Source organism: Caretta caretta, chromosome 2, assembly GCF_965140235.1.
Source record: "Caretta caretta isolate rCarCar2 chromosome 2, rCarCar1.hap1, whole genome shotgun sequence".
NCBI classification, from domain to species: domain Eukaryota; kingdom Metazoa; phylum Chordata; order Testudines; family Cheloniidae; genus Caretta; species Caretta caretta.
In genome coordinates this window covers 87109644-87121994 of record NC_134207.1, presented here as the reverse complement: position 1 = coordinate 87121994, position 12351 = coordinate 87109644, and the positions used below count along the sequence as shown (strand labels likewise).

The following is a 12351-nucleotide window of genomic DNA, read 5'->3' as shown; positions in this document are numbered from 1 at the left end:
ACATTGTTTTGTTTTTGAGTGCAGTTATGTAATAAAAAACCCTACATTTGTAAGTAACAATTTCACGATAAAGAGATTGCACTACAGTACTTGCAGTGGTAAATTGAAAAATACTATTTCTTTTGTTTATCATTTTTACAATGCAAATATTTGTAATAAAAATAATATAAAGTGAGCACTGTACACTTTGTATTCTGTGTTGTAATAGAAATATATTTGAAAATGTAGAAAAACATCCAAAAATATTTAATAAATTTCAATTGGTATTCTATTGTTTAACAGTGCAATTAATCATGGTTAATTTTTTTTAATCACAGTTAATTTTTTTGAGTTAATTGTGTGAGTTAACTGCGATTAATTGACAGCCCTAATATAAGTCCTAGGCTAATTAAGGCACGGTTAACTGTAGACAAGGGAAGGTTACTACAGGTTAACTGGAGCACCTGTAGCCAATTAATGCCATCAGGTACCTAATAAAACCCTCCTGCTTCAGGCTGACAGTATGGAGTGAGGAAGGAGAGAGGACTTGAGTTTGGAAGTGTTTTTCTGAGAACTGAAAGACCTGAGAACCAGAGGAAGGGAGACCCTACCTCAGCAGAGCAGGGAGACTCCCTCCCCCAGGAGTAACCCTGCTCTGAGGGTAACCCTACCCAGGGGGAAGAGGGTAAGAAACCCATGGGGTTGAGAGGGGCTAGGACTCAGAGTGAGGAGGAAACCCAGACCTCTTCCCCACTTCCCTCCTCTACCACCTTCCTGAGCCACTAGCGGGGCCTTCAGGGCCCCAAGAGCAGGAGCAAAGGGGGGGTATTCTAGCCCCCCTACCAAGAAAAGTGCAGGACCCACCATACTAACATTGACCATTTTGCCACATGTGGTGTCAGGGGTGGGATTTCCACACCATGAATATAACCCAGGGTGGGTCACTACCACCCCATCCCCAAGATGGAGGACATAGTCAAAGCACTGGTGCAAGCCACCACCGCCCAGAAGGAGGCTCCCGGGTCCAGGCAGCTGCCCAACAGGAGGCCCTGTGGCTGCGGCAAGAGACCAATCACCTGCTGATGACCCAGGCCACCCAAGATAGGGCCATGCTGCAGGAACTAGTGAACCAGGTGAAGGCCCTTATAGAGCTGAGCCATGGGTATGATGCGACACGGACCATACGGGTCAGCTACTGTCTGCAGAAAATGACCCAGGAGGATAATGTGGAGATGTACCTCCTGGCCTTCGAGAGGTCAGCTCCGAGGGAGACCTGGCCCCAAGACTAATGGTTGGGCATCCTCGCCCCATTCTTTTTTGCGGAGGCCCAGAAGGCCTACTATGCTATGACTGCAGAGGAGGTGGCAGATTACCCCCCCAGATGAAGGTGGAGATCTTGGCCAAGTCTGGGGTAATAACAGCCTTGTGAGCCCATAGGTTCCATGAATGGCAGTATAGTGAAGACAAGACACCGCGGTCACAACTGTTTGACCTAATCTACCTACCCCAGAAGTGGTTACGCCCGGAGGCCCTCAGCTCTGAGAAAATGATGGCGCTCCTGGTGCTGGACTGCTATACAAGGGGACTACCCTCGGGCCTCCGAGTCTGGGTAGGCCAGAATGACCCCTCCACCTATGACTAAAACTGGTCACCCTCATAGATAGGCAACTGGCAGCCCGTGAACTGTTCAAAACCCCAGGACGTGAAACATGGCATTCCAGTCCCAACCCCAAGGCCCCAGATCATTGAGAACTCCAAGAAAACCATAGCTGGAAGAACGAGCACAAGGAGCAGCCTGAGGCTGCAAAGGGACCTGAGGGTCCTGCGGGGAGGGCTGGTGGAGTGGATCAGAGAGCCCAAGATAGAGGGCAACCTCTGGGATGAGATATTGTTGTTACAAGTGAGGGGAGTTGGGGCATATAGCAGCCCAGTGCTCTACCAGGGAGGAGTCCATGCAGTGTAATCTGGGAGATCACCAGCGTGGCCTAATCAGGCTGGTGGGGATCGCGATGGCTCCACGTGAGTACACCAGGCTGGTAAAGATTAACGGCATCCAGACCATAGCTTTGGTGGACTCTGGGAGTACGGTTACACTGGTTTCAGGGAAGTTAGTGGGGCTAGACCAACTGAGCCGGGCCAAGAGCACCGGAGTGATATGTGTCCATGTCACAGTAAATTTCTACCCAACAATCCAATATGGATTGAGATCCAGGGGAACAGTACCAAGGTGACTGCAGGGGTGGTCCCCAAGCTCCCCTACCCAGCCTTAATTGGCAGGGACTTCCCTGGGTTTTGATACCCTGCTCCCCCTGATCAAGTTAGGGGAGGGCAGTAGACCCCAGGTAGAGATCGAGGCACCTATGGATGGCCCTGCCCCAATTTTTGCTGGGTTTTCCCCAGAGTTATTTTCATCCGCGGGAAGTCCCAGAAATCTAGATGGGAAAGGAGGGCTGATAAAAGATTAGGAATCAGGATTTTGGCAGAAAACCAGAGAGTCGCCCTCATTGGTAAGTGACCCCGTCAGGGAAACCACAAGATAGCACGGATGAGTGGAGACCCAGAGATGGCCCCCAGTATGAGCGGAAGCACCCCAAGGGATGGAGAGAAGACCAATCCAATAGATTCAGGCCAGATCGGTCCTGCACGCGAGTGTTTTGGGCAGGATGAAGCCTATAACCCACTGTATGTGAATGTGAGGGAGGAGGTGGTAGAGGTAAATGGTGTGCCAGTAGAAGGGAAAACCAAAGGCCCAGGGCCATACTATATAATCAAGCAGGATCTGTTGTACCGGGCAGTGCCAGTACAGGGGGAAGTAGTAGGAGCAGCTCTTGGTGCCACGGAAGCACACAGGGGCACTATTAGAGTTAGCTCAGAGTCATCTGTTTGGAGGACACTTAAGAGCAAACAGGACCCTGGATAGAGTCCTAAGAAGGTTCTACTGGCCAGGGGTATGGGCAGAAGTCCAGCACTATTGCGCCTCCTGCCCAGAGTGCCAGCTGCATAACCCCCGACCTCAGTTAAGAGCCCCGTTGGTACCCTTGCCTGTAATTGAAGTCCCTTTTGAAAGGATAGCCATGGATCTAGTGGGCCCACTAGAAAGATCGGCCTGGGGCCACCGAAACATCCTGAACTACGCTACACGGTATCCTGAAGCCATTCCTCTAAGAAACCTCACATCCAAGGTGATAGAAAAAGAACTGGTCCAGGTTTTTCCTAGGGTAGGCATCCCTAAGGAGATACTGACAGACCAACGGACTCCCTTCATGTTGAGAGTAATGAAAGACTTCTGTACCCTGCTCCGCATCCAAGCCTTGCAGACCTCGGTCTATCATCCCCAAACAGATGGTCTGGTTGAGTGATTTAACCGCACACTCATGATCCAAAAGATGGTCCAAAACGGAAAAGACTGGAATACCTTCCTACCGTACCTGATGTTTGCAGTACAAGAAGTTCCCCAGACATATACTGGATTCTCCCTCTTTGAGCTACTGTACGGATGCCATCCATATGGCATATTAGACATCGCGAAGGAGGAATGGGAGGAACAACCCAACCCGGGGAAGAACGTCATTGCACATGTGGCTCAGATGAGAGAACAAATAGCCCAAATGATCCCCATAGCATGAGAGCATTTGAAGAAAGCACAAGAGGCCCAGCAAACCTACTACAACTGTCAGGCGAAAACACAGAAATTTCAACCAGGAGAATGGGTGCTGGTGCCGGTGCCAACAACAGAAAGCAAGCTCCTGGTCAGCTGGCATGGACCCTATGAGATTGTGGAAGCCGTTGGAGAGATGAATTATAAGGTGAAGCAGCCAGACCGCCGAAGGCCAGAGCAGATCTACCATGTCAACTTACTGAAACCCTGGCTCGATCAGGAGACGTGCCTGGCTGTCTTGCCAGCTTCACCCCAGGCAGATAGCCCATAACGGCAGGTAAGGTTATCCCCCAAATTGGCCCCAGAACAACAAACAGAGGTCATCAAGATGATCCAGTGGAACCAAGATGTGTTCTCCACACAATCAGGCCATATGATGCTGATCCAACACCACATCATCACCTGTCCCAGAGCAAGGGTGACAATAAAACCAGATCATGTACCAGAGGCAAAAAGAGAAGAAATTAGGGCAGAAATAAGGAAGATGTTGGAACTCAGGGTAACTGAGGAATCACACAGCCAGTGGTCGAGCCCTATTGTCTTGGACCCCAAGCCTGACAGCACCTTGAGGTTTTTGTAATGACTTCCAGAAGTTAAACGAGGTATCCCGATTCAATGCCTATCTGACACCATGTATTGATGAGCTGGTGAATAAGTTAGGCATAGGCCAATACTTGACAACCTTGGACTTGACAAAAAGCTACTGGCAGATCCCCCTGGCTGAGGATGCCAAGGAAAAAAAATCACCTTCTCTACACCGGATGGCCTCTTCCAATATACTGTCCTCCCTTTTGGGCTCCATGGGGCCCCTGCAACTTTCCAACAGTTGATGGACAACTTTACCTCAGCCAGAAGCTCCTGCCCAGGAAGCAACAGTATGCCATAGTAGAAAAGGAATGCCTAGCAGTTAAATGGGCCATGAAGACTCTAGGGTACTACCTACTGGGGTGGTGATTCACCTTTGTGACGTACCATGCCCCACTTCAATGGATGCACACAAACAAGGAGAGGAATGCACAAGTGACTAGATGGTTCCCATCTCTACAACCTTTCCACTTCTGGATACAGCATAGAACTGGAAGCCAACACGGCAATACGGACGGCCTGTCATAACAATACTGTCTCTCGTCCCAAGTAGCCCAACCTTGTGGTGTTGAGCCGGGGGGACAGGGGGGCAGAGAGGTTGTGATACAGCAGAGCCAGGGAGCAGTGGTAGAGGGGAGATATATAAGCCTTCGGCTAATTAAGGCGTGGTTCCCTGTAGACTAGGGAACATTACTACAGGTTAATTGGAGCACCTGTAGCCAATTAAGGCCCTGTCAGGAACCTAATTTTAAAAACTCTGCTTCAGAGAGACAGTGTGGAGTGATGAAGGAGAGAGAACTGGAATTTGGAGGTATGTTGCTGAGAATTGAAAGACCCGAGAACGGGAGGAAGGGAGACCCTCCCCCAGCATCAAGGACCGAGGATAACCCTACCCAGGGGGTAGAGGGTAAGAAACCCACAGGGGTTGAGAGGGGCTGGGGCTCAGAGTGAGAAGCAAACCCCACCCCTCCCTTCCCTACTTCCCTCCTCTATTAACCACCCTGGCCACTAGCAGGGCCCTCGGGGCCCCAAGAGCAGGGGCAAAGGGTGGTGCCCTAACCCCTCCCGCCAAGAAAAGTGTGGGACCCACCATACCAACATCAGACATTCTGTCACAGTCTTTACAAATGATCACCCCTCTAGCTGGGAGATCTCAGCTGAGAACAGTTTAGGCATTTTTTCATTATATTGCTCATACCCCTGCACCCTCCACAAACAGACTTTAGTATGTGGAGATTAATTTTTATCTCTTTCCCTCTGGACCACACTGAGGTTTTCAGGGCTCCCAGGGCAAAATCAGAAACTGAGGTCTTCCCACCCTTCCAAAAATTACCATGGAGATGAAAGTGTTTGAGAAGAATACTAGTGAAAACTTTAAAGCTGATTTATTATCATAAAAGACACATCACATCATTGTTGGCTGAACTGAACCATACCGCTCTGTGGGCTAGACCAAAAGTGAAGTGGAAAGCTACTGCCTATGAAACTATAGTGCTGGTGTGGTACAGTGCGGTACTCTGGACTGTGAATCCAGTTCTAACTAAAACATGTAATTTGCTTTTTTCCTAGAGCTACAAGATGTAATTGGATAAGGTGTGTTTGTGCGACTAAAATAAGAAGCTAATAGTAGACAAAGTATATCATATATTACTAAAAGCTTTGTATTTATGCTGAATTGTAGAACTAAGAATTGTTCTCATGCTTAAATTTATTATGGAAAAGTACTAGTAACTGAACGGTTGTGATCTCTGTTTTTGTATATGTAGTTCTTTTCTTTGTATGTGTGCAATCTGTCAGAAACTAAGATGTATGCTCTGGTGAGGCTTGTGAGATATGCACCATCTGCAAGGAATGGATAATTATCTGTATTGGTTTAGGTTGGTACAGACACCTCTATGTCTTGTAAAACATGTATGGAACTAGACAAGAAAAAGGATGAAAGAGTTGTGCTAATACAGTGGAATTTGGGGATTTTCCATCTGTTATAAACAAGCAGAGTATAAAACAGACAGTTTCTTTAATCATTTTGGGACAGACTAGCTGCTGCAGGACTGTTTCCCAGAGGTTGGTAATGTATTCCCTCTCTGTATTGTGCCGATTTATCTTTGATTAATAAATAGATAACCCAGGCTCAGAATTGACCCCATTCATATCTATATCATGATTATCTTTTTTTAAGCAAACCTATTTATGACACTACCATAAATTAGGCTCCTTGCAAGACTGCACAGTGTTGATAGCATCACTAAGGTCAATATGCAATCTTTGCCCATGGTAGATCAGAGGCAGCTTTGTTTTTTATAAATCAGGGCTAACCTGCTAAAGGAGTGTTCTACTTCAGAAACTGAAATCAGTGTTGGGAGAAAAATCCTTAGGGCAATACAAGTGTGCCTAAAACGACTACACAGTCCTTTTTTGTAAATCTTGTTTAACAACTTAATTGAAGCCACTTTCAAAATAGTGCGTCTCCCACAGCTTGTTTAAAAGGTGACATTCTTCAACAAAATCCCCATGAAACATTGACGGCATGAACACTTTTCAGGGGACCCCAGGGTCCCATACCCACTGCATGTAGTACGGTGGACAGGGACCATCCCTGTCACTGCACTGTACACTAGCTCCACCCAAGTTAAAGCTAAAGCCACAAAGGGACAACTCAGCTGTATACCCAGGAGGATTCCCCAGCTGAACTGGAGACAGCCTTGCCCATCAGTAGAATAATAGCTCTTTTTAATCATGGATCTCAAAGTATTTTATAAAGGAGATTTATCCCTATTTTGCAGATAGGGAAACTGAAGCGCTGAGAAGGAATTGATTTGGATTTGGTCATTCAGCAGGATAGTGGCACAGCTGGGAAAAGAAACCCAGACTCCTGAGTCCCAGTGAAAAGTGATGAATCAAACCTCTTCTGAAGGAGAGACCAGCAAACCAGCCATTGGTAACTGAAAGTTCCCTCAATTTTGCACCACCTCATCTCCTCCTTACCACATGGGAAGTCCTTGACTGACTTCAAATTAAAAGACAGCATTACACCATTCCCCCTCGTATGGAATTTTGAACCATCTTATTTTACCCACAAGGAAGCTTGGCCAATGAAGCTAGTGACCCCGCCCTCTGCTCAATAGGTTACTCTTCCTTCAATTACAACATCAATGTGACAAGGATGCGTGGAAGAGGAATTCTGCTGGCAAAATGGGATTCTAAGTCAGCCTGCAGATTCCTACCCAGACCCCGCACTAACTAATTTGAGGGCCAATTTTAATTCAACAGAGCTATGCCAATGGGAGGCTTCATCTTCTCTGTGGCCTTTGAAAAGTTCAGTTCCACGTTTAAAGTGGTCAGGGAATCAGGACATAGGCAGGTTGAGCATTATGTTGATGATTTTCTTTTTGTATGGGAAGTAGGGACTGTATCTGTTGAGAACATTTCAGGCACTGGACAGGATATGGGGAGTGCCAATAGCAAGAGAAAAAGAGAAGGCTCTGACCTTGTTTCTTGCCTCTGCTTTTTAAAAACTGCTCCTTTAACACATCCCTAGTGGTGGCTACAATGGGAATTACCAGGCCTCATCATTATATTAAAGTAACCCAGGAGAAGTAATAAGACTTAAAGGTTTGAGATAGAGTTTTGGGGGTTTTTAGAATACACAAAAGGGTATCCTGGTGTGAGGAGTGGCTTCTGCCTTCGACTCGACTGCTACAGGAGGCATGGGTGGCAAAGTGTATTTCCAAGGGACTGGTATGATCAAAGAATCAAATCATGAAGGACATCATATTTCTGCTATTTTTTTTCCTCCAACCCGACTGGCCATCACTCCTTGGGACTTCAAGTTCCAAAACAAGCAGATACATTTCTGTAGTCATTTAAAGTGGCCATTGGGTAGATTGCAGAAAACCAGTTACTATTTTGATTACAAGATTTAAACGGTGGACGTAGTAGAGTCCATTGGGCCAGCAAAGGGGCATCTGTCTAGCATGAAGGCTGCCAGTTAGGTTTTCCCCATTTGACTGTCTAGCTGAGGTGGCCGGGAAGAAGCAGCATTTGGGGGAGGGGGGACCGGATAGTGCCCCCTCTGCCACTGGCAGACTGATTTCATTCCCTGCATCATTATTCACCTGCGGTAGAATGATTTAGGCTTAGCAAAAGGGGTTAATTTGATAATTGGAATAAAGAGGAATATTAGCCCTATCGAGATCTCAATTCCCTGGTGGGAAGAGTGATTTCCTATGTGGGAATTAAGTATGCCTCCCCAGCACAGTTTTGAGAGGATGGAGTACATTTATGTGGGGTCAGACAATCTGTGGCAGGACCTCCATGCTAGATAGATTCCTTTCTAGTTGGCCAGCAGAGTAGAGAAGGACCTCTAAAGTGAATGCTGTCATCTGTTGTGGTGGTTTCCACTGTGGTTGGTGAGTTAGAAGGAGTCTGACTGCAGTACCTATAACCTAGTGGGCTGCTTGGAAATTGGTTCTGAGGACAACACTGCATGGTAAGGGGGTCTGTCCAGTTTGTGGTTCCCCCCTTCATTTCTACTACCTCTGGTGTTGAGGAGGGGAAAAGATCAGAATCCAATGACAGGTGTGAGACTGGAGAGGGGACATGGCCTTCCTACTCACCCTCAGGTTCAGAGAACACGGGGACCAGTGGTGCTTCATATTGGAATAACTCTGCCAGGTAGTTTGGGGTGGTTTACACTAGTGTAGTGGCATGGCTGGAGCAGCTCCCCCTGGTGGATCTTCCAGGTGCCCCAACACAACCTCGGGTCTCCCAATAGGAAGAAGTCTCAGTCTCCAGTGTCCACTGAGGTGGAATGTAGCCCACTGGCTAATTGTCCATTCAGTTCTACCCCTTTCTGGGTGGTTGGAGGGGCTGAGCGAAACAAAAAGCCAGTGCAATCCTGGGGTGTCCACCTGTATTTGCATAGGGTGTCCCTGCCCTTTGCTGTAGGCTTGGTTCCCAAACAGTCTTTACTCATGTATCACTCACTCCTTTGGATCTAACTGTTCCTTTCAAGTGGATTCTCAGACTATCAGGCCCATCTTTCCTTAACCCTGAAGGCTAAGCTCCCTTTAGCCAGAGAGGCAGAACTCCATCCTGGCCAGTCAGGTTCTCTCCTTTTATTCCCTCTTCAGGATTCGCTGCAGGTATAGTATGGTGGGACTAGCTGAGCCCAGAGGCTCTCTTTAAATCCTTCTCTCCTGGTGTGGGGCCTCTCTGCCCCATCACACCCAGTTAGGTATTAGGTTTAATAAAGTTGTGGCCTCCATACTGAATCCTATGATGGTGTCCGTATCCATGCCCACAGGTTTTCATAAAACATACAAACTGCTGTTAAATCTTGTTTTTAAACAAGCAGAACTGGGCCAACTATCTCTGAGAAAAAAAATATAGTAATTGGGAACAGCACAGGCTTTTGCTAATCCTGTTCAGTTGATAACGATGTGCAAATAATTCCTCCACCACGGGCGGTTGAAATAAATCTTGTCCTTGACACATCATCTAAAGAGGATTCATAGCAAAAATTCCTACTACTTTCCTTAAAACAGCAAGGAAGTTCAGGTAATAGAGTTTTCTTAACCTTACAGCCAGGCTCAAATCCAGCTCTTGACCAATCTTGAAATTATTACAAAGTAATCTATGACATCCTCCTTAAAAAAAAATAAAATCTCAGCTCTGGTGCATAATGTGTTTTCCAAACCACTTTTTAGTACAAACACACATACAGGTGAGCAAGCCACCCCTTCCTCTCCACATGCTACAACTAGTTAACTAAAAAATACTATTACCAGAGTTGCAAACGCTCACTGACATCACCCCTGATGAAAGGGAACAACAGATGTTAAAACAAAACCCATGAAATAAAATCTCCATATTTACTGATGCAGAAAAACAAAATTAGGGCACTATGGGTCTCGAAAAAAACCCTGAATGTGATGCAAACAACAGGCATAACATTACCAATATTTTAGAATGGTCAGGTATGCATATATAACACTTTTACTTAATTAAATCAGCTACTTGAAAATACCTGGTCATTTGTGATTGGGATAGAGACAAAATAATTTGGCATCTCTCTCAAGTGTTTCTTATACAGTGTTTGTTTATCTTCCTCCTGGCCCTGCTGCTGCTCCGTCTCCGTAGTCTTCAGCCCTTCCTCTTCTTGGCTTGGCTTTTGCAGATCCACTGCCTTCGACCCTTCCTCATCTTGGCTGTGGTCCTGCTGCTGCTCCAACACTTCTATCCCTTTCTTGTCTTGGTCTTGCTTCCCTTCCCGCTCCCTTGGCTCTCTCTCATCTTCTGCCCTCACTTTTGACTCTCTCTCATCTAGGTTCAGCGGCTGTTCCATGGCCTTCGACCTTTCCTCATCTTGGCTCTGGTCCCGCTGCTGCTCCGTTGCTTCTGTCCCTTCCTTGTCTTGGCCCTGCTTCCCTTCCAGCTCCACCTTCTTTGGTTCTCTCTCATCTTTGGCCATCACCTGTGATTCTCTCTCATCTTGGTTCAGCAGCTGTTCCATGGCCTTCGACCCTTCCTCATCTTGGCTATGGTGCTGGGTCTGGGTTCCCTGGGACCCTTTCCTGTCGTGGCCCTTCTGCGGCTGCACCTCCACAGTCACCTGCAAGGATGCTCCTCCTTGGCTCCGCTGCTGTGGCTGCACCTGTACAGTCACCTGAGGGGCTGCTCCTCCTTGGCCCTGCTGCTGCACCTCCACAGTCACCTGCAGGGACGCTCCTCCTTGGCCCTGCTGCTGCACCTCCACAGTCACCCCTGGGGCTTCCCGTCCGGGGCCCGACTGCTGTGGCTGCACCTGCAGAGTTACCTGAGCTGCCTCCCATCCTGGGCCCCGCTGCTGCACCTGCACAGTCACCTTTGGACCTTTATCAGCAGGGTTCTGCTCCTGCGTTACTTCTTGACTCTCCCCTGTCCCCTGTTGCTGCTGCTCCATCGCCTTCGGCCTACGGCACCAGAGTTTTCTCCTCCAAAGTTGGCTCCTCCTCCAAAATTGCCGCCTCCCTTTTCGGGGCTTGAAATCATTTTTTAAAGGAACTGAAACAGATGGCAGAACACATCCATTATTTGCAAGATACAGAGATAGTTACATGCCAGTAATGCATTATGGACCCAGTTTTATAACCCTAACTCATGCTGAGCAGAACTCACCAGTAGTCCTAGGGGTGTCAGTGGGACGACTCCCATGCCACCCAACATAAACAGACCCTCTAGAAAAAGCTACAGATGAAGTTGTCCAGCATCCCATGAGAGTGGACAAAAACAAAAGGCCAAGTTCACCAATGGTGTAATTCCACTTCTGCCAATGGAGTGACACCAGGGATGAATTTTATCCTTTATCTTAATTACCTGGAGATGTAATGTTTGATATCACATATACAAGGAGCAGCTTGGTCTAGGGGTAGAGTATCGGACTAGAAGGCAGGAGATGCAAATTCTATGTCCAGCTCTGCCACTGACCTGCTGTGTGGCCTTAGGCAAGTCATTTACTCTTTCTGCCTATTACTCCTCCCATCTTTTGCCTGTCTTGTCTATTTAGATTGCAATCTCTGCAAGACAGGGGCTGTCTCTTGCAACACATTTGTACAGTGCTGTGGCAGCCCAATCTCATTTGGGGCCTCTAGACACCACAGTAATATAAAACAACTACGTAGAAATAAACTTAAAAGAAGATTAAGGTTGTAAATTCAAGCACTCAGAAGCAAGGAAATACTAGAATTATGGTTGTCTGTGCAGCCTTAATTCTTCCCCCTTGTGTGCATGATGATACAGTCTTTAATTACATGATCACATAATATTTTTCCTACAGTCTTCATTCGGTGTCCTCTCTATCCCTGTTCTCTGTATTGTCCTCCTTTATCCTGTCCCCATTCCCCTCTGCCAGCATCATCCCCTCTCTTCTTTTGTCCCAGCCTCATCTTACCTACCCCTCTTTCACCCTCACTCTGCATTCCTTCCCCTCCACTCTGCCTGGGCACCAGAAGGTGCAGCACTGACAGCACAAGAGAGAGTCTCCCTGCTCTTAGTTTCAATGACAACCACAGCAGCCACAAGGAGCAAATCCAGGAAATGTCCAGCTTAGTAACCACAGCTGCAGGATGGAGCATGCTCAGTGCAGAAGG

At 47.3% G+C, this 12351-nt stretch overlaps 1 protein-coding gene across 1 annotated transcript in view; it reads right to left on the bottom strand.

Moving 5' to 3' along the window:
- LOC142070763 (uncharacterized) overlaps window positions 1-12351 on the bottom strand; it is a 52781-nt gene that overhangs the window by 22580 nt on the left and 17850 nt on the right. Inside the window, exon 3 of the mRNA XM_075124730.1 lies at window positions 10251-11266. Coding sequence (XP_074980831.1) covers window positions 10251-11266 — 1016 coding nt within the window. The remainder of the gene's footprint in view (window positions 1-10250; window positions 11267-12351) is intronic.